A 23,817-nucleotide genomic window follows, 5' to 3' on the forward strand; every position below is an offset into this window, starting at 1 on the left:
TTACCTTAAAACCGCGGCATTGTTTATTTTGATATACTATTACCACAATCTATACAGTTTGTTTTCCCTGTCAAATTACCTCTGCGGCCATGGAAGCTTTCGACTCTTTATGAAGAATATCCTCACGTTAATCTGTGCTATACTTACGTTAACCGGTATGTATACTGCATATACCTTTGGACACCTCAAGTTAAATTCTGCTTGAAAGCTACTTTTTTCCTCTTTTGTTTTTGAATATGAGAATTTAACTGTACGTTGTGTTATTTGCTACTTTAATGGGGCATTGAAGACTGAAATGACCATTTGCTTGTTACCTCTTGTGAAATATTTGACTATGTTCAATGTTTGCATTTTGATTATTTCCCTATGTTTTGCCGCCATAACGGCTCAGAGTGCACCTATATCCGGGTATTTTTTTTTCCCAGGATGGTGAAGACATATTAGCCCTACTCTGCCTCTGATTGGCTAACTCCAATACAATTTCTCTCCTCGGGCAACCAACACTAGCCAATAAGAGACAGACTAGGGGGGAAAAAATACTCGGGGAGGAGGGGCCGGTGTACGTCAAACTGTCACGTGTGCACTCGCGCCTCAGTTTATGCCCAGGCGAATCCCCGTTCCACATTCAGACGATTAGCAGCGTAAGCTTATGGGCAGTCATAATTATACACGCTACACTGTTATGTCATAACATCTGAAATCAGGCAAGTCGAGCATTGTTTTCTCGGTAGCTAAAGGAAACGTTTTGTGTGCTGAAATTAACTTGAGCTACCATGCTAGCACTCTGGAAGTGTTAACGCTATCTAGCTTAACCATTGTGAAATCTTTTTCTCAGGTGGCTTAAGAAGTTCCGAGAAGTAAAATGTGTGGACGAACTGCGTGTACTCTTGCTCCTGACGAACTGCGCCGGGCCTGCTCCTACAGAAACCGAAAAGGTCGGCGAAGACAACCCCGCTGGAGGGATGGAGATGCTGACAAATACCGACCCTCTTACAACAAGAGCCCCCAGTCTATGAGTCCGGTCCTGCTGTCCCAGAGGCATTTTGATGAGGTAAGAACACCTGTGCAACTCTGCACGTACAGTACAATTGAGTGCAACAACGCAACTGGCCGTGAGCTAAACGAATGAACCGCAGACAAATCGTAAACACATTTGTAGTTTCAACATGACGGAGCATTGTAAACCACAAACGGTAGTGTGAACTGCAGCGTCGTTGCACTGGTTAGCGTTGTGTAGTGTACGTGCTCATGTTGCAGTGTCTGTCTGACTGTATGTCTGCAGGATGCTCCTGTGGATGAACGTGTGCTGGCCTCGATGCGTTGGGGTCTTGTACCTTCCTGGTTCAAAGAAAATGACCCGAGCAAGATGCATTACAGCACCAGCAACTGCCGCAGTGAGAATATATTACAGAAGAAATCTTACAAGGTGCATATACTTTGAGGCACTGCTGATCTACTGTACATCTTTCTCCTTTTATGTCTTGGTCTCTGTGCCAGGTGTCCAAAAGAATATCTAATCATTTTGTTGTCTCCTTTAAGGATGCTATGATTAAAGGACAGCGTTGTGTCGTCCTGGCTGATGGTTTTTATGAGTGGAAGAGGCAGGACAAGGGCAAGCAGCCTTTCTTCATATACTTCCCTCAGACTCAGGGTCCCAGCCAGGAGAAAACACTGTGCTCTCCAGCAGAGGCCTCCCCTGACTTAAGAGAGGTTCGTGTTGGGTTTTCTATGACATCATAAGCACCGTAAACATGTGTTTTAGTAGAGAGAATGCAGCTGTGATGGAAATTACCACTCATGCAAATATCCTGTGTGGGATAGGAGCTGAGGCAAAAAAAAAAAGTGCATGTGTCCACCAGGTGGTTCTTTGGCATTCAAATTTTCATGCAACAGACAGACTCACTTTAGTTTTGAAGTTAGTGGCAGGCTAAGTAGTAGTAAATATTGAAACCACACCAATAACATGTGTCACATTATTTCATAAAATCTTGTAAAGCTACTGTAGCCATGCCCCTCTGCTTTATGCTGTGTTGGCCAGCGAGGAGAAGGTGAGTGGACTGGATGGAGGCTGCTGACTATGGCTGGACTGTTTGACTGCTGGACACCTCCAGATGGTGGGGAACCCCTCTACTCATACAGCGTAATCACTGTGAACGCTTCCCCTAACCTGCAAAGCATCCATGATAGGTAAGGATAGCAACAAAAGCACTTATTTTTCATTTGTGTCTGTATGAAGTCCTGCATTACTGTATGGGTATGTTTTAGGATGCCAGCAATCCTGGATGGAGAGGATGAAGTGAGAAGATGGCTTGATTTTGGGGAGGTGAAGTCTCCAGGTGCCTTGAAACTGCTCCAGTCCAAAGACATTTTGACTTTTCATCCCGTCTCTTCACTAGTAAACAACTCGCGCAATAACTATTCAGAGTGCCTTCAGCCGGTGGACCTTAACGGCAAAAAGGTACCAGTTTCAGTGTGGTATTCATCTCTCTGTGGTTGCAAAATGTAGATATATTGGCATTTGTCAGGCAAATAGAACTAGTTAAGCTGATAAATCTTATCCTTGAATTCTAGGAGCCCAAGCCCACAGCCAGTAATAAGATGATGAAGAGCTGGCTGATGAGCGGCACACCTGTGAAGAGGAAGGAGCCCAACAAATGTGAGAAAGAAGAAGAAGGAAAGGCTCAGCGCAAGCCAAAAGGATCACTTCAGCAGTGGCTTAACGGAGCCAATAAGAAACAAAGAACCAAATGAAGATATAGAAACTCTGTTGTGTTTAAAAGACCATTTTGGCATTATTAAACCACTTTACTGTTTGGACAGGCATGACACAGATTTATGTTCCGTTGGGTTTTTTTTGTCTTGCATTAGTAACTTTTAAATGCAATAGAAAGTGTGCCACAAAGATACTTCATCTGAAAATGCTACCAATAAATGTCAGAAATAAACAGTTTGCTTTATTCAAGAATTTTATTACCCTTATTACTTGAAACGCAAAGACATTTTGAAACAATGTAGATGCTATGCATTTATCATATTAATAATATAATAATGATGAATGCCAATACTTTCCCCCCACATTTTTTTTTCTTTGTTCAAAGTTACATTATGTATGCTATCTTGTAACCTACAATGCATTTCAGAGTTTTAACATAATATGAACAGACAGTTAAAGGTCTGATCGGTTTAAAGAAATGTCAAGCACTTAAACTGTTTGCCAACACGAGCAACTGGCAGAGCCAGATATGGAGATTTACAGCACAGCTTTTTGCCGTCCCCCACACAATGACTGAGAAGTTTGCAAATATACAAAGTGTTGCGATAGTTGACAGTAAAAAGAAACGTACTAACTAATAGTACTCAGTTATGAATGATATTTATACTTGAGAAAAATTTCTCCAGGACTATCAAGTAGAATGACATGCCATCTTGATTTGGTTAATTCCCACGTCAAATGTACCAAGAATAACCGATTACAAGAGGAACCTCAGTTTCCCCAAATCAGGTACAGCAAATACGGCATTAGGGACAGCATTTAAATCAAGGAGTCAAGTCTGGATTCACACGATGTCCTCAACCTGAACTACAACTGCATTTATTGTGACTCCGAAATGAGATGTCTGAACACGTCTTTCATTATCGTACATGACAGGAAAGCGTCCACCCAAAAAACGATCTGTACATGCTTGTCTGATGGACCAATCATCAAAGTGAATTTTCATTTCTGTGCCAATTATTGAAAAATCAGCCGACTACATATTAACATACGCGTGCACCTTCACATATTCCGATCCTTCAGGTCTGACTGCATCTTTAGAGATCAGGTTTTTTTTTTTGGTTTTTTTTTTTTTTTTGTTAGGGTCGCATGAGGTACAGTGAAACCATGATAACAAGTGTTTTTAAGAGTGAAACAAATTGAAGCCACAACACAAATGAGTAAAATGGGGGGGAGCAGTGTTTCCTCTGTTCATGCAGCAGTGGTGGGCTGTGAAAGTAAGAAAAACAACCAGCACTGCTAAAGAAACTTTGATTAAAAAAAAAAAACAAAAAAAAAAAAAAAGAAACATTAGTTATCTAACTTTAGTTGTTAACACAAACATGTATAGAGATAATGCTTCAATTTACCACGTAAAGTATCCAACTAAAAACAGTTACAACCAAAACTGGGTGTGAAAGCAGCAATATACATGGAACCGAAAATGAGATTAGCCCAAACCACCACCACCATGAAAAAAGTACATGAGGGAAACACAGGGAAGTAATAAGCATCATACAAGTAAATTCCATAATGTTTCCTCAAGGTGTTCTTTGGGCTAGGAGACTCATATTTTATAGAAAATGTGTGTTTTGTATACATCGGGAGGTGAGTGCAGCATGTTTGTGTTTGTAGTAGTAGTATACTCTATGAGTGGGATGCTGCTTGTATGTTGGGCATCAGGGATTAACACAGTGGGCTATGGGGAAGGGGATATATAGACAAGGCAAGACAGGGTAAGTGAGGGCGGTGACAACACGCCCCCCAGAAGATCTTCGGCGTCCTCAGCAGCTGCACGTCTCCGCCGACGGCTTGGCTCGCTCATTCCTGTCCAGCTTTATCGGCTCGGGGAACTCGTTGTACAACTCCACTTCGGTCTCCTGAAATCAGACAGTATGGTCGAGTGAGATCCTGGTTCCACATCTCCCAGCTTTCACAGAAACAATAATGGAAAATCCATAATTCTCAATGTCAAAGTAGAGACTCGGGTTTCTTGTTGGAGTCAGTTACCTGTTTAAGGGCGTTGCGTGCAATAGTCTGGAAGGCCTGCTCCACATTGATCGCCTCCTTGGCGCTGGTTTCGAAATATGGGATGTTGTTCTTGCTCTGACACCAAGCCTGCGCTCGCTTGGTAGTTACCTGTGACACGAAGGAGCTGATGTTATACTTAGAAACATCAAACCCAAGAGAATGACTGTTTAGTCCAAGCTTATTTTAAAACTGCTCCATTACTCAGAAAGAAGACGTTATTAACTCACCACTGTACATTTTGGGGGGGGGGGGGGGGTGCACAATGTGATAATCTGCACTCACCTGTCTGTTCTCCAAGTCAATCTTGTTACCCAACACCACAAAAGGGAAATTCTCCGGGTCTCGAGGGCTGGCCTGAATCAAGAACTCATCCCTCCAGCTGTCTAAAGTCTTGAAGGTGTTGGGTGCTGTCACATCAAACACCAGGACGCAGCAGTCTGCTCCGCGGTAGAACGCCACGCCTAAGGACTGGAACCTCTCCTGTCCTGCTGTGTCCCAGATCTGAGATAAAGAATGGAGTTACAGGCTGTGTTTACATGCCCAAACTAATCAGATTCCTAATCTCTAAATAAAGAGATTAAGGTAATAGTCTGACTGTAGTATTTACATGGATCACGTTAACCAGATCTCCCTGATGTGTTTACGCTATTTGTCTGATAGATTAAGTGAAGTCTGGTACCACACAAAAAACTTATATGACAATAAAGGAGCTTTGTTTGTATTTGTTCGTTTTGATGTTAACACAAATATGTATAGAGATAACGTGTCGTTGCTCGTCTTTTCTTTTTTGGCCTGTTTGGGGTGAGCCTGCACAAGGTGTTCTGTTTTTGAGAAATCTGTCATTCTGCTCTGTGCAGGCTGATGCAGCTGCTGTCAAACACAGACTAATAGCATGTTCTCAGGGGAGCAGAGCGCTCGTGGGATGCTTCAGAACTGCACAATGGAATCTAGTGGAACCGCAAGAAACATCTGGAATGACTGCAATCAGTTTTAGTGGCTGCGTCACCGCACTGTTACGTGGAATCAAACACCTATTGTTTTTTGTTGTTGTTGTTTTTTTTAATATCACAAGAATGTATTAGCTTTTTATTGCATCATGAGATTGTTTCCATTATGGTAAATGTTCTTCATTGCAAGACGAGGCCATGTGATATTCTCGTGTTATTTCCAAACATACCTGCATTGTGACAAGTCTGTCATCCACCATGACTTCTTTCGTCAGGAAATCAGCACCTATTGTGGCTTTGTACTGGTTACTAAACTTCTTATTCACGTACTGGTTCATCAGTGAGGTCTTGCCAACTCTAGGAAAAAAGAAAACACAGGACAAAATTTGGAGCACATGACGTGCAGAGATATGTGAAACAGAAAAAGGTCACTTTGATGAAATGTTTGGTGAAGCACAAAAAAGTTGCATACTGTCTTTGAGCAAGCGTATTATCAACTAGATTCAATGCCCTAATTAAGTGTTTTGTTTTTTTCTAGCATTGGGCACTCACCCAGAGTCTCCGAGGATGATAACTTTGAGTAGTACTTTCTTCCTTGACGTCATTGTTCCACAGCTATAAAGACAACAAAGTAAATTATATGGGAGAAGAAAATTCCTAGTAGAAGCAGACCAGCGATGGATCCAGCTGTGAACAAGTGATGACCCTTTTAACAAGTTTCATTTAAAGACAAGGGTCACAGTGTCTCAAAGTTCAATATCTCCTGTATTTAAGTTTCCTTCACTTCACATAGAAAAACAGTAACTGCAGTAAAACAATGTGCTGCACTGCATTTGTACCATGAAGCTCTGCATACAACTGATTACATTAGCCATTCACCACATCATTTAACTAAAATATGCTGAACAATGCATGAGTTGAAATAACGTCAACTATTTTTTCCTCCCGACAGCCAGTTGTTTTATTTATCTGTGATATTTATACTGCTGAAAAAAAAAAATTCAATGGAAAAAAACAACAACTGAAAACAAAACTGGAACACACCCAGCTGCTCCGAAATGTACTGAACGGAACCATGAATTGTGTTAATCACATATCTATTGTTCACAAACTGAGCGAAACTGAAGTTGTGTTTATATACTAAAATTCATGGCTCATCAAACTTTCTCATCTTTGTGTCTGCTCTGATCCTAGCTGAGTGTACTTTGTAATAATAAACCAACTTTTACAGCTGTAATGACCAAAGTCCAAATTCTATTACCGATGGGCTTCAAAGAAATACTTTCATTCGAGTTAGACTTCGAATAGTGTGTCATAAGTGTCGTAAATGTCATAGGTTTAATCATCACATCACTTCATGGCTACAGTCACTTGCATGACCGAAAAGTCACGGCCTGAATCCATATCGGTGCTTTTCTTAAAGAGAACTATCGGCGCGGCTCTCATAATCTGCACCCCATGACACTGTGTCAGGGACTGATCACATGGTTTTAAAACACAGGACTAACGGAACCATGACTTGGCAAGCGTGATTAGCACAGTGAATGCTGTAACCTAGTTGGATTCCAGACATGTACCGGCAAAACCCATAGTTATGATACACCTGTCGAGCTATCTTCGTGTAAATATTTCTTTTGTATAAACAGAGTCGCAGAGGGTCCTGGCCGTCACAGAGACACATCACACTCTCGCAAGGGAAGAGCAAAGTAGAATAAACATCTACTACATTTGGAGAACAAGCGTTAGTTGGCTTGGCAAAAAAATGCAACAGTATCATTATTAAACAGAGAGCCTTTTCAAAACAACTAACGTTAAAAACAGACGTTTAACATACCGTGTCCACTATCAAATGCTACATCAGTGACAATTCTTAATTTAAGCTAACGTTTAGTTAGCTAAGCACGGTTTATTAACAAGAGAAACTTAGCTAACGACAGCTGTACTGTTAACGTATATTGTTAGTAAAAAAAAAAACAATAACGAAAGTCACTACACACCAACCTGGGTGATGATTCTGCAATAAGAAATGTCAAAAGTGGACTTTTCCTCCGCCTCAGTTGGAAGCGTTAGCTAACGCGTAGGCTAGCTAACAGGCTAACAGCTCCTACAAATGTCTGCCGTAAGAAAACAACACGTTTAGAGCGTCGACAGCTGATTAGTCTCCGACAGCTAGCCTTGCAGCTAACTCTTCTTCTAAAACTCAATACTGCTATAGTCGATGTATATCTCCCTTCGCGTAACAAGAGCGATTTGGTACAATGGTCTGTTTCGCCTTGTTCCCGTTGACGCTTGCTTTTCCTGTCAAGCTAATATGCTAGCTGCTAGCCGAGCTCTGTTCACTTCCTCCAAAACAAGCTCTGTCGGTGAGCACTGACGTCACGTGCCGGACACGCCTGGTTCCTGTCACAACACAAATTTCTCAACAATTTAACACAGATTTAATAAAATGTATCTAGGAGATTATGGTCATACAGCATTCAGTACACAGACCATATGGCTCACAATTCAAACATCAGAATTACTGCTCCACTGACAATAATACTGCACCAATTTAGAAATAAAAAGCTATGAATCTGATCATCACATTTTCTCTAATAAAAACAAACAACAAAGACAGATTCAGTAGACTTGCCCTTATTGAGGACACCCAATAACTCTGTTGTTGTGGTGGAGAACAACAGAAAACTACAAGATGAGAATTAAACTATATGCTTTCCATACATAAATGATATATTGCTATATGTTGTCTTGGATAACAGTTGCAACTATTTATGAAAGGGTATACAGAATACAAAGCAAAGTGTGTTGGGTTACAGATACTTTCATCTACACCACTACAAATGAAATAAGGCTTGTATGATTGGCCAGAATAGAGAGGCTGGGGTGTGCCTGGGTTGCTGTCCTTCACTTCAGACTTTTACAGCCACTGATCATCTGATGCACAATAAATCCTCCATTCAATGGAAATAAATTGTACATTAAAGTGTACATTCTTATGAGTTGTGTTGCACAATCTCAGGATATTCTGATATCTGCTATTTGTGCTGTCTACTAGTGGTGCTGCCCAGCTAGGGTCTTGACTTCCCATGGCCCATTTGTTGGGTTTTAATTCACACCCCATGTAGGCCACTGTGGTTTTACATCCAGAGATGGTTTCTTTTCTTTACATTACAGACACTCACCAAGTCCGCACTGCTTTCTAACCAGTGTAGATTGCCTGGGTGCCGGACTTCCCGGTGTAATAATGAGTTTCTACGTTACTTACTAGCTTACTATATTATCTGTGTGTTTGATGATGACCAATGTGGCAAATGCAATGATGACTTTGATGTTGTTCTTCATGTTTGACTGACAAAAGATAATTTTTCTTAATTTACTGCATGCTGCTGTCTTTCATGTCATTCAGTTTCTATGTAACTCTGTCTCTGTTTACATTAAGGTGTCTGGACTTTTTTAATCCAGTGCTCTACATTATATTGTGACTTAGACTCTATTCATGCCCCTTGTAGCTAGACTGTATTCTAATACCAAGTCTTTTAAATCACATACCACGCACAAGTTTTATTTGTACTTTCTTTTGCTAGAAATAAAATGCAAATCCACCACCTAAAAAAACTTTGTTTTGTACTCCCCTTTTCAGAAATACCTGTAACCATTCCCAAGTCTCATTGTTATGGGTTAATGCCATTCTCAAAATTCAATGTGCAGCAGAGGACAGCTGATTAATGTGGGACTGAAGTCATAAACACCACACTGTCCATGAGCTGGATCCTAATAGACTGACTGTCAAACATGACTTTGACAAAGACATTTATCTATAAAGCATCTTACTTTCTAACTAGGCTACCGTTACTTGTCCAACTGTCAACTGACTATGAAACCCATTTAGCTACAGCATAATATGGATTGACTTGTATGTTTAAAAGGCAAACAGGACTGCCAGGGGCCTTTAGATGTTCTAAAGTGATCTTTAGATGTTCAGTTTTTGTTCATTTTATTTTTAAAACGCTATCCTTACTCCTCCATGTCGGCTTGTCTGTTAACAAAAAAAGGGCACATAAAATTTACAGCGTCAGAGGTCTGCTAAATGCCACATAGACTGACACGGCCAGGAAAAGTCACTATCACATACACTTCATGGTCAGACGATCCGAAAAGGACCAATGTGCACAATTAAAACGTTTTAGCCAACAGCTTGAAAAACCGCGGTAAATGTAAACGATTGATTATATGTTTTAGGTAGATTTTACAATCGCTCACTTCAGACGTGCAGCGCGTTGTAAAGAGCGCGCCGTGACGCCATCACGTCGGACGGAATGAAGCGTCATCCTTTCTGATGTAGAGCGGCGCGGCGGCCTTTCTTTGCTGCTCTACATTTCCCTCTGTCTTTTTACTCTTAACCCGGTATTTCAGCTTTTTAATTTCTTTAACCATGACTCGAAAGTCGCCACTTCTGACCGCTTGCCTCCTCCTTCTGGCTGCTATGAGTTCGGAGGTTTCAGCGGACGGTTTGGTAAACGAAGAGGTGAAGAGGACAGTGGACTTGGGCACTCATCTGGCCAAGATCACCGCGGAGATCGTGCTGTCCAACCAGGGACACTCTGCCGTCCAGAGCTTCATATTAGCAGTAGAGGCTGAGCTGGCCCCGCATCTGGCATATATTGGAGCTTCGGTGGGTGAAACATTAAATGAATGAAACAATGCCAACACCTCCGCCTGACCCGGCTAGCTAGCTTAAGCCTGTTAGCCAGTCCATAGTAACTTAGGCTACACATATCTTGGCTATGCTGTTTCCAATTATTGTACTTTTCTGTGCGAAACTGACAACAGCAATAGTCCACGGGTTCATGGCATGCTACCATATGATGCGATAGTGTCTTCGCTGCATGCATGAAGCTAGGGTTAGTTGTGTGGTGTGATTCAGTGTGTTCCTGCGGGCAGCGAGCTCTGCAAGCTGGGAAGTCAAACGGCCACATTTACCCAACGGTAGTTACTATTTGAAGATATGTACTGCTCAGTGCAAGGTATTAGCGTCAGCGTATTTGCTCAAAGCAGAACTGCATCGAACGGCTCAACTTATATTAGATCAGTTCTTTGTGAGTTGCTAAGGATATCGGTATCATGATGTTAACTTCCGCAGCGCTGCACGCTCTGTCAGTGGCTGAATGACACGTATGCGCTGGGCAGCTCACTTCCGTGTATGACTGCGCAGGCCTGCCCCTTCTGCTATGAATCAAACCTGTATCGATGCTCTGATTTTAGGTAGAATATTAAGCTATGCATGGTTTATTCAAGGAACTATTATACCTTACACATCTGTCACTTGTCCTGTGTTTTGAATGTATTGTGTGTTTCTTTTATTCCAAAGAAAGTTTGTTTAAACCACCATAATTCCACAGGTGAAGGGTGATGAGGAGGAAGATGGCACACTTGAACTCCAGCAGACAACGATTTCGGGCCACAGGTAAGAGATCCAACTGTTTCATTGTCATCTAATGGGATTCTCAGGCTGTGTAAACACGTAAACTGGTGGAAAAGCTTTGCAGAATTGGTGCATTTGGATCAGTGTTTTTATTATGGTGGTTCATAACTGAGTGGATTGACTCAAATGTGACTGAGAAGCATCCATGACAGAACTGATATTGTCCCACAGTTCCCTAATCTAGCAATCAAACTTTCACAACACAAACCTTCATGCCAAACTGATTTCTGTATGTCCAGTGACTAACAACAAATGTGGTTGATTATTGTTGTTATTGTTGGTTTTCAATAAATATTTAGGCCATTTTTTTGTTTTTAAGTTACAAGAATTCTTTCCAAGAATTCAGAAGCGAATTCCTGAAAACCAGATTATTAAGATTATATTACAGCTCATCTTCTCTCTGCCATGTCTCCATACAGTGGGCAGTTCTACAAAGTACAGCTGCCCTCCAGTCTAGCAGCTGGTGCTCAGCTGAAAGCGAAGGTGGAGATGACTTTTAGCCACGTCCTGAAGCCCTTCCCCACACAAATCACCCAGGCCGAGCGCCAACTGGTGGTCTTTCAAGGGAACCACTACCTCTACTCCCCATACCCCACCCGCAGCCAGACCACACGTGTCCGCTTGGCCTCCAAGACTGTGGAAAGCTACACCAAGCTGGGCAACCCCAGCAAAAACGATGAAATCATTGAGTACGGACCCTTCCGTGATGTGGCTCCATTCAGTGAGGTATATCTCTGACCTGATTGGAAGAGCTTCGAGTTAAGCTGCAAGAAAGTTGCTGAAATGTTATTTTTTTGTGTGTCCTATGATGTCCAGGATACAATGAAGATCCATTACGAAAACAACACACCCTTCCTCACCATCAGCAGCATCACTCGGACCATTGAGGTCTCTCACTGGGGAAACATTGCTGTGGAAGAGACCATCGACTTGAGGCACACAGGAGCCACCCTGAAGGGGCCATTTTCACGTTATGATTATCAGCGTCAGTCAGACAGCGGCATCTCATCTGTCAAATCCTTCAAGGTGTTGCATTTAACACAAGCCACTCTCCTCTGACTTATTTTCCTACTGTTAAGGTGATGATAGTAATTATATATGCTTTCTCCTCAGACTATCCTCCCTGCCTCGGCCCAGGATGTCTACTACAGGGACGAGATCGGCAACATCTCCACCTCCCATCTGCAGGTTCTGGATGACTCAGTGGAGGTGGAGATCAGGCCTCGCTTCCCCTTGTTTGGAGGCTGGAAGACCCATTACATCATCGGTTACAATCTGCCCAGTTACGAGTACCTTTACACGCTGGGTGAGTTGATCTCTTTCAAGACAAGCTAACCCAACAGGAAACTTTGATTCCTATCCATGATCTGAAGGCCCAAGCCAAACTGAGAGGACGGATCAAAGTGAATAATTGAGACAAAACCAGTGCGTCACCACAGGGACACCTCAGCAAGGCAGTTCCTCACTGTCCTCAGGATGTGATTCCGGGCTTCCTGTTGGGACACGTCCTTCCTAATCGCTGAATCACAGCGTTTGTTGCTAACATTTCACATTATTTCATCACCTAGGTGACCAGTATGCACTGAAGATGAGGCTAGTTGACCATGTGTATGATGACCAGGTCATTGACTTCCTCACTGTGAAAATCATCCTTCCAGAGGGAGCCAGGTTAGTGTTTGCAAGCAGATGGTTTTGTAGTACTTGATGTTTATTTCACATATTTTCCCTGTCACGTCCTATCAGAAACATCCATGTGGATACACCTTACAAAATTGATCGCATGCCAAACCAGCTGCACTACACATATCTGGATACCTTTGGCCGACCAGTGCTGGTCGCCACCAAGAACAACCTGGTGGAGCATCACATTCAGGATGTTGTGGTAAGATGATTTATTGGTATATTTTCAGGTCGCTTTAACTAACCTAACATGTAGCTATTATCCCGACAGGGTTATTAACCTGCCCAGATATGTTGGAGCCAGATAACCCGCAAAGCTGTAGATAAAGTTTACTGAGTTATCTGTAAAACTTTGCTAAGTAAAAACAAGAGCAGGTCTTTTTCATCAGTTCTTGTTCCAGATTTGAGGAGGTTTTAGGTAACTTGGAAAATTTGCTTCGACGAACGAGACCATCAGTAAAGCCTCTTTGTATCCAAATTATCCGTGTGTTTTAGTGTCCCTGGGCTCTAATGGATATCAAGGTCTTTAAGGGCTGCTAGCAGGGAGTTAGACATTTAATGCTATTCGTGTAATGAATATTTGTATGGCTGTAGTGTACTTTCATAATACATTTTTCACAGTATTAGATCCTCACAGCATCAACAGTCAAAACAAGGTATTAGATTACATTATTAATACAGAGTAAATCATGCAATACCTCATATTTGAATCATTGACCAGCTCAGTTTTTCATTTTACTACTCACAGTACTGCAGTGGCCACTGGATTTACTGAGTAGACTCACTTCATGTTTGTGTGAATTTATTAAGCTGTGAAATTGTATTGAAATCTGAATTAATAAATCTCTTTTGTGCTTACCAGGTTCATTATAACTTTAATAAGATCCTGATGCTGCAGGAGCCTCTCTTGGTTGTAGGAGCCTTCTACATCCTCTTCTTCACTGTCATCATTTATGTCCGGCTGGACTTTGCCATCACAAAGGTATGAGAAAATTCACGTGTTTGTACAAAGGGAGCCGAGGGGATGTACTTCAAAGTGGTATTAATGAGTTAGTGAGGTATGTTGATCTTAAAGCCGAGGTTTTTAATGTCGTGAAGGTGGCTCTTTTAACTGGGCTAGATCGACATGGTAACTCAATGCTGCACGCCTAACCTGGTCCACAGGATGTTATGTTCAGAGTTTTGGATTAAGATCTACTAAATAAAAAAATGTTGACTTTTCACAAATTCCTTTCCTGTCATAATTCTCTGTTAGCGATTCTCAGTTGAGATTTGTTTGCAAAGTTGCTGAGTCTTACTTCATAATGTTACCGAACAAAGCAGTGAAATTGCAGGAGCACAAAAACAACCACATTCAGGATACCATTCGTCCCTAGCTGGGGTTTTAGAATTTGTTGAGCCAGCTCAAGCAAAGAAAGCCTGGATATGTCAAACTTTTTGGTATACCCCTCAGGTTTCATTTATCCCTACTCTTCCCTCTTTTGACAGATATTCTGCATATTTCTCGCTTCTTTTAGTTCTTGTGTTTTTAAATCTGCTTTTCCGACTTTCTTCTGTTCTTTCAGGACCCTGCGGCTGAAGTGCGTATGAAGGTGGCCTCCATCACTGAACAGGTGCTGACTCTGGTCAACAAGCGTCTGGGTCTGTACCGACACATGGACGAGGTGGTGAACCGTTACAAGCAGTCCCGCGACACCGGGGCGCTCAACAGCGGCCGGAAGACTCTGGAGGCCGACCACCGCACTCTCACCAATGAGATTAGCTCACTGCAGGCTCGCCTCAAAGCCGAGGGCTCCGACTTGGCTGATAAGGTGAGTGATACCTTCGAAGCGTCTGTAACTAACCTGGATGGACAAGTGAGGCTCACTGCTCCGTGTCTGTGCTCTCAGGTTGGAGAGGTGCAGAAGCTGGACGGCCAGGTGAAGGAGCTGGTGTGTCGCTCCTGTCAGGAGGCGGAGCGGCTGGTGGCGGGTAAGGTGAAGAAGGAGGCTTACATCGAGAGCGAGAAGACCCTGACCGGCAAGAGACAGGAGCTCGTCAGCCGCATCGACAGTCTGCTGGATGCCCTCTGAGCTACTCCTGCCACACCTTCACACAGAAACACACACACACACACACACACACACACCTCCCCCGCTACAACATACAACCAACAATTTGTATGTATGAGATTTGAATAAACTTGACATAAATGCTTACACCTTTTTGCCACTGTTGAACCCAGACATGGACTGTTAACGTCTCATGTTATGGTAGTGATGGGTTTATCTGGTGCCTTGTGATAAACTCCAGGTCACCGTGTGCTCGGCTCTCCAACGGCTACGTCATAACTTTTGGCTTTTTTGTTTGTCTGTTTTTGACAGACTCAGATTTTGACACTTCATTTTCATGTTCAAATCTGGACTTTCTATCCCGCAGTACGGTTATGGGATTTTTTGTTTTGTTTTGTTTTTAGACGAATAGCTGAAAGGCCCAACTGTTTTCGGTCTCATGTCTTCACTCACATATTCTGAATTGTCCATGTCTTGAATATAAAGGTGATAGTCTTTTCCAATCTTGTCTCTTTTGCACTTAAAACTTTTTTCTAGTCGCCCCTGACTGACGCTTGTATTTGAACAAATTTGAAGCTCTCATTGTGTGTCATCCCAACTCTTCCTTGCTGTTCAGTCATATTTTCTACATTTTGTATGACTTGTTTTTATTTCTTTTGTAAATTTTTTTTTTTTGGTTTTTGTTTTTGACCATGAGATTAGAGAATACATGAGATTGGGTTGTATGTGGGAAAAGACATGGGAGATGGGACACAGATGTTGGTGAAATGGGCAATGATATGGAAAGCTGTCAAATTTGAAATAAAGTTTTGAGAAACTCGTCATTTAGCCTCTCATTTTACATTATTAAGATGAATGATGGAGTTCTTTTTCTGGTTTTCACTGGTGTTAAGGGGGCACAGTACCCGTGGTTAAACAGAAGAGGGCGCAATTGTGTCAAGAACAACCACTTAACCATCATGCAGGCTTTTTTTTCTCTTTACCAAAACTGTGCTGCATTGCTTTACTGTTAAATACTCTGCTGACATACAAATAAAAGTGTGTCATTCTAACATCCCAAAATAAAAATTAGCTACATTTTCACTCTGACTGGGCCCCATTTTAAAACTGGCACCTCAGAGGGTATTTCCAGCACATTGTTGCATTTGTTTCAGAGTAACCCCACCTATCTCCCTCTCCTCCCCAGTGAGCAGAGCAGCCAACCTGCCTCAATCGCAGTCAGAGCCCAGGACAAACATGAGGGTCAGACTGAGGTCATCGCTTTCCCTCTGAGGTCACCAGGGGTCCTGGCAGGTCATTTCCTGCTCCATAATAACAGGCCCCCTTCCCTTCACAATGATAATGTTAACATATTGTATGTACCATACAATAATCATTCTGAAAATACACAGCAGGGGGAAAAGCAAAGACAATGTCTGTTAGCGCCGATGCTCGGTGCTGGTGAAAGGCCACACAATGGCATTTTTGTTAGTGTGTTTGGACTTGAGCGGAGAATTGGAGCAGGGAGAGTTCGAAGAGCCGCCGAGTCTCATTCTCACAGCAAAGCAAAGCACACGTCCACCTCAACACCAAACCACTGAGCTCACGTCTGCTCGCCACAAGTGACGATGCTATCAGTCTGCGAGTCTGAATGTTGGACTGACGTGATGGAAGGAGTCCTTTGGGGACTGAAAACTCATTTAAAATTTGTGGATTTGAGAGGTTTTAGAGAATGAATCATCGGCCTTGAAAACACATTCTTTACAATAACAGAGAACCCGAATTCATCACGATCAACACTGTGATGGAGATTCACGACGACACCACAGCAGTTTGAAAATGACAACAGGATTTGTGGACCAGGTCCTGTATTTATTAAATTGTAAATATGAAATGCTGGACTGGAGAAGTGAAATCCTCCATTTGTTGTCCCAGTCACCATCTAAATCCATAAAGAATTTGTGAATAAAAGAGAACATCATAAATCATAAATCTGATAAGTTGATAAAAGCACACAGCTTTCTGAGACAAGTACGAGTGCATAGTCTAACATTGGTCTTAATAACCTCAAAGCAATACATAAATTTCCAAAGAGGTGTTAGGAGAATCATCCTTAATGTACGTTTTCTCTATTTATATTTTACATATCGTCAATATACAGATTGTTCGGTTCTTGTGTTAATTGCTACTTGAGATCTGAAAAAATATTACAGAAATAAAGTCACTTTAAAGGTTAAAAATAATGATCAGCAGTAACTACAAAAACACCAGCACTGAGAGAAAAGGGTTTGAAGCGTGAGGGATTTTTGTGTGTTACAGTTAAACAATTTGTAAAATCTTACATATGTAACTTTTTGCTCTGGTTATAATCACTGTCACAGCCTTTACATAAAACCTAAAAGGATTTGTGTTTGGAAAACACAAATAACATGTTCTTATTATTTCTTCAGCTCTCTTGTCCATTTGAGTTGATTTAATAAATGTTTAATAAATAAATTTTTACTCAGATATATTTAAATATGTGATGTAAAGGATGTTTAATGACTGAAAATCAGTCTCCACCTGAGTCAGACTGCAGACATGACAGTTACTGCTGCTATGACAGGCTACGCCAGTCAGCTTTTAGTTGGATCAGTTTATCTGGTGTATATTTCTGATTTCTAATTTTCTAATTATGTTACTGTCTTATTAATCACGTGAACCAAACCCTCAATAACAAAGATGTCGGAGCATCAGTGTTAATTACTCGATCACAAGAAACTCTGACTAGCTGGAGTGCACTCACTACAGTTTGCTGTTTTGTTTTGTTTTTCAGTCCTTACAAAATCTGCGGTCAAAAAGTCTGCTTCTGGGAATTTAATAAAAATGTTTGGTTATTCATTCTCAAAGCGCGGACATGATTAATCGTGTGATCATCATTTGTGTCTTACTCTTTCGGCAAAGAACTTTTTCAATGTTAGTTGTGTTTCTTCAGTGTACTTGTAATTCTTAAAGGTTAGATAAACACAGGATTAGATCATGAGGAAAATCATAACATTTGTACCCTTCAGTTTCATGGAGTCCTTGAATTTAATGCTAGAACGACTGTTTTAGCGAGTATCTTACTGCTGGAGCTGCTTCGTGAAGGGGAATCATCCGAACATGGCTGGACATTAAGGCTTATGTCGTCACACTTTGCTTTGCTGATGCTTTTGCCTCCACAGATGGCTGTTATATCATTGTCTTGTGTGGTATCAGTGTTTGACTGATTGGCCCTTCAGTCTTTTCAGTTCCAGCCCTGTCCTCTGGCCCAGGATGTGATTACCGGTCGCAGAAGAACTGCGGTTTATCTGTTGGCGTAAGCCAGGCAGAATACTGTTTAAACCGGAATTCATGTGCAGCACTGTATCCTGATGTGGCAAACCGTGTGTGTGAGAGTGTGTGTTTGAGGTGGATGAGGGGGTTTGTGCAGGGTGCTGGACTGGTTGGGCCATGTGGTTGAGCTGTCATACCCACCCCACCCCCCCAAGGCATGAAGTTGATTATTATCTTCCTTTCCTAGTGAAGATGCAGAGTGTGTTCTTTCTTTATCTGCCAGAAAAATAATGAATATGCAAAAAAAAAAAATTGTAGTCAAACTAGGTATCAGTTGAAAGGTAATCCACAAGCGCTGGGTTTTGTGACAAGGTGGTGATTGATTACATTGAGGGCTCACCTGCAGTACTCTCCCTCTTAATCTTTCTCACTCTCAAATACACACACACACACACACACACACACACACACACACACACAAAGAGAGTTAGAAGTCACCAGTCAGAGAACAATATCCTGCTCAGAAGACCCTTCACAGCACACTCTCATAAATCACTGAGACAGAGCCACCACCCTCACTGTCAGCATGTTATTATGCACGCGCACACACTCGGGTCCATGTTCCTCACGACAGACATTCATTCAGGTCAGTCAATCCTGCTACCCGGCCATAAAAGGATGTCATCGAAAAGAAGAAATACGACTCGAATCTAAACTCAAAACTCGCCCTCAAACACACGTCACCTGAGCTGATTCCCTCTGGCTCTGCTTAAAACACACGTCCACACAAAAGACGCTCTTGTGTCCCGCTCTGCCCTGGCCCTCTGCTCCGGCCATTCCTCAGTGACAGGGCGTCGGGATGAGGGGATGAGAGGCTCTGAAGGGTGAGGTGAGGGATGGATGAAAGCAGGTAAGGTCCCGCTGCCCTGCGTCCTGTGCAGGTGGCAGCTGTGATCTGGCCGGGTGCAGAAGCGTGAGGGCGAGGAAGAGGAGGACAATGAAGGTGTCTGTGGCCCTCACTGCAGCTGCAGGAGGCGGGGAGGAGCGCGGCCCGACAGATAAGACGGTCAGACACACAGACAGATGGAGGAAGGGAAGGACGGTGTAGAATGCGCAAAAGATGGAGATGGGACTTCAAACAGAGGATTGGGCCCCGGGTGCAGAGAGACACATTCTTGTCTGGCATGGAGGAGGCGGGAACAGAGGGAGAGCAGGAAAGATGGATGGCACAAAAAAGGGCCAGCATCAAAGTCCTGGGTCGTACTCCTCTCATGCAGATATTTACATCACGTACACTTTTCGCTCAAAGCCTCTGTGCTCTGCCTATAACCGTGCATATTGATGTCAACCTCCCTCTCTGTATGGATTTGTATCTATATGAGACAGTAATCCTCTTCCCTTGCCGCCCTTGTGTGCAACTGTCCACAGCTCCCACTAAGACCCACTGATCTCTGCCACATGGCGCTCCATCAAAGCACTGATGGTCATGCCTCTCAGGGCAAGTTTTGCCAAAAAATGCACCCGTGTGGCTCGTATATGTCCCACGGTGCAGAGGATAAGCAGCAGATGAAGGTCTGACATGACTTCAGACTTTGTATCATCTCGGATCACATGAAGGCGAGTGAAACAAAGCTGCTCTCTGTTAAAAAGCACTCCTGTCTGAGCGTGTGCACAGACACAGACACACGTTTCCTACTTTCTCTATCGGACCTGATTAGAGTGACAGGGGCACTTCCCATTGGCTGTGAGAGTGGCCCTCTCCTTCCCAGGGCAGCCAATTTCCCCTACTCCAGAGCTGATAGGAAACTTTGATTGTCCACTGAGCTCAGGAGAGACAAAGAGATTTTTCCTCTTGCAATCCACATATCGCTCCATCACATCTCTACCTACAATCTCCCTCCCCACTTGCTCTCTCTCCTCTGCCTTCTTCCCTTATTTCCATGCACTCGCTTTCTGTTGTGGGCTGCTGAATACGAGTCCATTAAATTGGCACTGACTGCTTTGATGGGCAGGAAGTTTCACTTCATGTGGTGACATCTGCATCCTGTGACGCAGTCCTAGCTTGAACACATCATCTATTTTCTTGGCTTGCCACTGTCCTCTAATAGCATTCCTATAAATTGAACAGTGAGCACAGGTGGATGCTGGTAAAAAGTATTTGCATACTCGTATGTACTTGTGTTGGGTGTGAAGTGAACCAAGAAAGAAGGGGGGGCCCCAGCAGAATAAGTGAAGCATGGAGAGAGCCAACAGGAAACATAACCCTCTCTCTCTCTCTCTCTTTCTCTCTCTCTCTCACTCCTCAATGCTGGCCCTCCATGAGAACACACTTCCTGTCAGGGCTCCTCTACCTTCCTGTCCAGCCACCGGGAATCCCAGCTGGAACATTCCAGCTGTGTGATAGGCGTCCTCCCTCTCTGGGCTGCTGGATTATTACAATTTCTTACTTTCACTGTCCCTCAGAATCATCTACGCAAATAAATGTATACATACAAACACACACACACACAGAGGTGAACTCTTGTAGTGCTACTGCATCTTTCTGCTCGCCAGGGGTCGCTACATAACAGAAGATTTGCTCCTCCTGCGTGACTCGACTGCGTCCCTCCCGCAGTGTGAAGCCTCAGCGCTGTGGATACTCGGGTCTTGTATCTCCTCAGGAGCCTCTCATTTATATTACTAGTTTTTTTCAGCGCAGGAAAATGCGCAGTGCCATTAGTATAATGACATCAAATGAAATGGCACATGCATGTTTATAAGTGTGCCTTTACGCAGAGGCCACATGGGGAGGAAAAAAAGCAGGACTAGTGACTTTGTGTATGACCTTTTCGGAAAGAGAGCTAATCCCGAGCTATAATAGACTCCGGGTCCGATATGGAAAACTGCTGCAGCGTTATCTCAGTTGTCTAGGAGACCATCAGAGCACCGGGGCCGGTGGAGATGCCACGGTATTAAAAGGGTTGGGAGAGAGAGAGAGAGAGAGAAAGAGTGTGTGTGTATTGGAAATTGTTCTCTTTTTGTCACAACTGTCACCCATAAGTACTGCATTATGGACGTACAACCATTTTATTCCTGCCACGTTTGGTCTGCAGCATTATTTGCTTTCAGAAATTATGAATTCAATTTTGAACACAGAAGGGGAAGGTCAGCCATGAGGAAAGTGAACGAGCGGGCCGTGCTCGGCTGAGTTATTCATTCAATTAAACTCCACTCGCCGGACGTCAATTAAAAATGTAGGAGGTGAGTCCTAAGTGATACCAAACGCAGGGTGTTAACGAAATGCCACTGCAGTTTATTTAAATCATAACACAGGCCTGCAGCCGAGAGAAGCAGGCCCACCGACCAGACAAAGTCAAATCAAGCGGCTCAGTCTGCTGTGAGACTGAAGATGATGCGACCGTGTTTCGATGTGTTTAGGAGGGAATCACCCTCACAGGTACAAAAGGCTGGTTAGAAACCTTAGAGCTAATCGCGTTATCTGTATTTTCTGCTGTTATTAAAAACAAACAAACAAAAAAACAACAACATAGCCTACCTAAAAATGTAAATCTCCATCAACTGTAAATTTTCTACATTTGTAAATGTGTGACAACCTTGTCGTATTTTAAATAAATTCAAAATGAGCCGTATTCATACAACAAAGGCTACATGAATTTCCAAAGGGTGGTGTAAATTTAGTAGAGGCCACAGGCCTACATCCAAAGTCTGTAATGGGACTAACAGGCATCATATCACAGTGATGTATGTTCAATTTAGCTCGTATTGATATGTTAAGTCTGTGTAGTCTGGCCAATAAACTGCCTCTAATGCAGCAGCACCGCTGCAGCGCGTAACGTGTAAATATTCCTCATTCCCTGCGCCTATCTGTCTCTATCAACCTGCGAGACCCCCCCACCCCCCTACAAATGATGCATTAGATGCACTGAATGTATTTGTTGTGCAAGTTTGAAAAGGCGGCGATAATCTGGGAGTGAGAGATAAGGAACACCAATTTATTCAGCAGCACTTTGGACCCCGCTTCCAGCCTCGGTCTGTGCTGACACCCCCAGCAGTTTGCTGATAACGATTAGGCCATTTATTATCTTCACAGAGAACAAAGATTGCATGGTGCCGATGAAATATTACCCCTGGTAATAATCAGAAGGAAAAGGGCCCTGCCATCTAATGCAGTGTGCATATATCCTAATATCGTCACTGAAGAAGACCGTGCACACACACACACACACACACACACACACACACGGGGTCTCGTGCAGAACATGCAGAAAATTGATTAACAAAACAAGAACAAGTAGACTTAAATATAACATTGAGATACACTACAGTGAATTTGATTAACTGACAGAGAAAATCCACCTATTTTTAACAACAACACACAACAACATTAGCAAAAATAGACCAAATTTGGTAGTTACATAAAATTGTTGATGCAACATTTCTTTAAATTTCATTTATTGATTGGACCATTTGCTTTTAGCCTGACTGACTGAATGTTGTAAGACGGATCGCAAAGATCGATTGTCCTGATTCTCCACTAGATTCTGATTAACAACCACTTTTAAAAAGGCATAAATGTCGACTCAAATTTATTGTTTGCATAGCCTAATTATTTCATTAAGAGTGCACACCAGCCTACGTGCTGGAACTAAAAATAGACCTCATATATTTGATCAAATGCCAAACTAATAATGCTGCTTTTCAAAGAATACATTTCTTTGACAAGACAACAACAACATGGGCTAACTTGACAAACTTTAAAAAGAGAGATTTTTCATCTCATGAAGCTTCCACTTGTGGGCTTCAGCAGTCAGAATACACTGAGAAGTCACACAACACTTACATCAGTCATTCATACTGAACAAAACTGTATTTCTGTGGACGTGCGTTAGGGTCCAGACTGGGGTATTTAGAGCTCTCACATCTTTGCTCTGGTGATTTCAAACATTGAAACAAATGTTAATAATTCAGTCGGATTTCTCTTTCTTTTCTTTTCTTTTTTTTTTAAATCTTCTCTTTTCTTTCTCTTCTTTTTGTGAGCGTGTGCACTCTGGGGAGCACGAGCTCCGAGTTGCAGAGCTCCTCGCGCCCCTTGCACCTGCCTGGCTCCTGCGCTGCGCACGAGCCCCGCTCGCGTGCAAGAGATTTCAGGGGCTTTGCATGTTTTACAAAGTTGTTGTTACTGTGTGGGATATAAAGCACAAAAAACGAGGGAGGGGACCGTATTTTACTTCTTTAAGGCATTTAGTGCAGGGGGCGGAGGAGGACTTGGGGGGGAGGGGGGTGAGTCTCTTTAAGTCAATTAGTACCAAGGCTGCCAGTCTTACACGAATTTGACAAAATAAATCAAGCGTATAGGCTAACAGATATTATAAACCAGGTGCAGTCTATAGTGCTGTTTGCTGATCAACTCCCCCACCGCCACCGCCACTTTCTGTTTGCCACAAACTGCACTGTTGGTCGTTTAAATCTTACTTTCCAAACTGCTTCACAATGAATGTGCGTGTATTATCTTGCATCTTGGACGAGTGTATATCAGGAACACCCACTGGTCACTGAAAAACCCCAGGGAGTCCTCAACAAAATACAATTAGTTAGTTTATT

At 42.7% G+C, this 23,817-nt stretch overlaps 3 protein-coding genes across 5 annotated transcripts; 2 read left to right on the forward strand and 1 right to left on the reverse strand.

Moving 5' to 3' along the window:
* Positions 1-20: 20 nt before the first annotated feature.
* On the forward strand, positions 21-4,061 carry hmces (5-hydroxymethylcytosine binding, ES cell specific). Of its 2 annotated transcripts, none has more exons than XM_046384516.1 (7): positions 21-155; positions 836-1,051; positions 1,283-1,426; positions 1,540-1,710; positions 2,039-2,187; positions 2,266-2,458; positions 2,572-4,061. In XM_046384516.1, the coding sequence occupies exons 2-7, from the start codon at positions 863-865 to the stop codon at positions 2,749-2,751; spliced, it is 1,026 nt and encodes a 341-aa protein (XP_046240472.1). In that variant the 5' UTR covers positions 21-155; positions 836-862; the 3' UTR covers positions 2,752-4,061. The 2 variants fall into 2 exon arrangements, with proteins under 2 accessions (XP_046240472.1, XP_046240471.1); XM_046384515.1 differs by lacking the exon at positions 21-155 and adding an exon at positions 552-704.
* On the reverse strand, positions 2,949-8,094 carry rab7a (RAB7a, member RAS oncogene family). Of its 2 annotated transcripts, none has more exons than XM_046384519.1 (6): positions 7,732-8,094; positions 6,283-6,345; positions 5,961-6,087; positions 5,066-5,284; positions 4,763-4,891; positions 2,949-4,632 (listed from the first exon to the last, which is right to left on the reverse strand). In XM_046384519.1, the coding sequence occupies exons 2-6, from the start codon at positions 6,333-6,335 to the stop codon at positions 4,537-4,539; spliced, it is 624 nt and encodes a 207-aa protein (XP_046240475.1). In that variant the 5' UTR covers positions 6,336-6,345; positions 7,732-8,094; the 3' UTR covers positions 2,949-4,536. The 2 variants fall into 2 exon arrangements, with proteins under 2 accessions (XP_046240475.1, XP_046240476.1); XM_046384520.1 differs by having other exon boundaries at positions 7,728-8,094.
* A 1,939-nt stretch (positions 8,095-10,033) lies between these two features.
* On the forward strand, positions 10,034-15,767 carry rpn1 (ribophorin I). The gene is made up of 10 exons (XM_046384507.1): positions 10,034-10,402; positions 11,130-11,194; positions 11,632-11,938; positions 12,029-12,238; positions 12,326-12,518; positions 12,781-12,880; positions 12,956-13,094; positions 13,755-13,874; positions 14,458-14,703; positions 14,782-15,767. Exons 1-10 carry the CDS (start codon positions 10,163-10,165, stop codon positions 14,962-14,964), a joined length of 1,803 nt encoding a protein of 600 aa, XP_046240463.1. The 5' UTR covers positions 10,034-10,162; the 3' UTR covers positions 14,965-15,767.
* Positions 15,768-23,817: the final 8,050 nt, after the last annotated feature.

This window comes from Scatophagus argus, chromosome 3, assembly GCF_020382885.2.
Source record: "Scatophagus argus isolate fScaArg1 chromosome 3, fScaArg1.pri, whole genome shotgun sequence".
Classification (NCBI taxonomy): domain Eukaryota; kingdom Metazoa; phylum Chordata; class Actinopteri; family Scatophagidae; genus Scatophagus; species Scatophagus argus.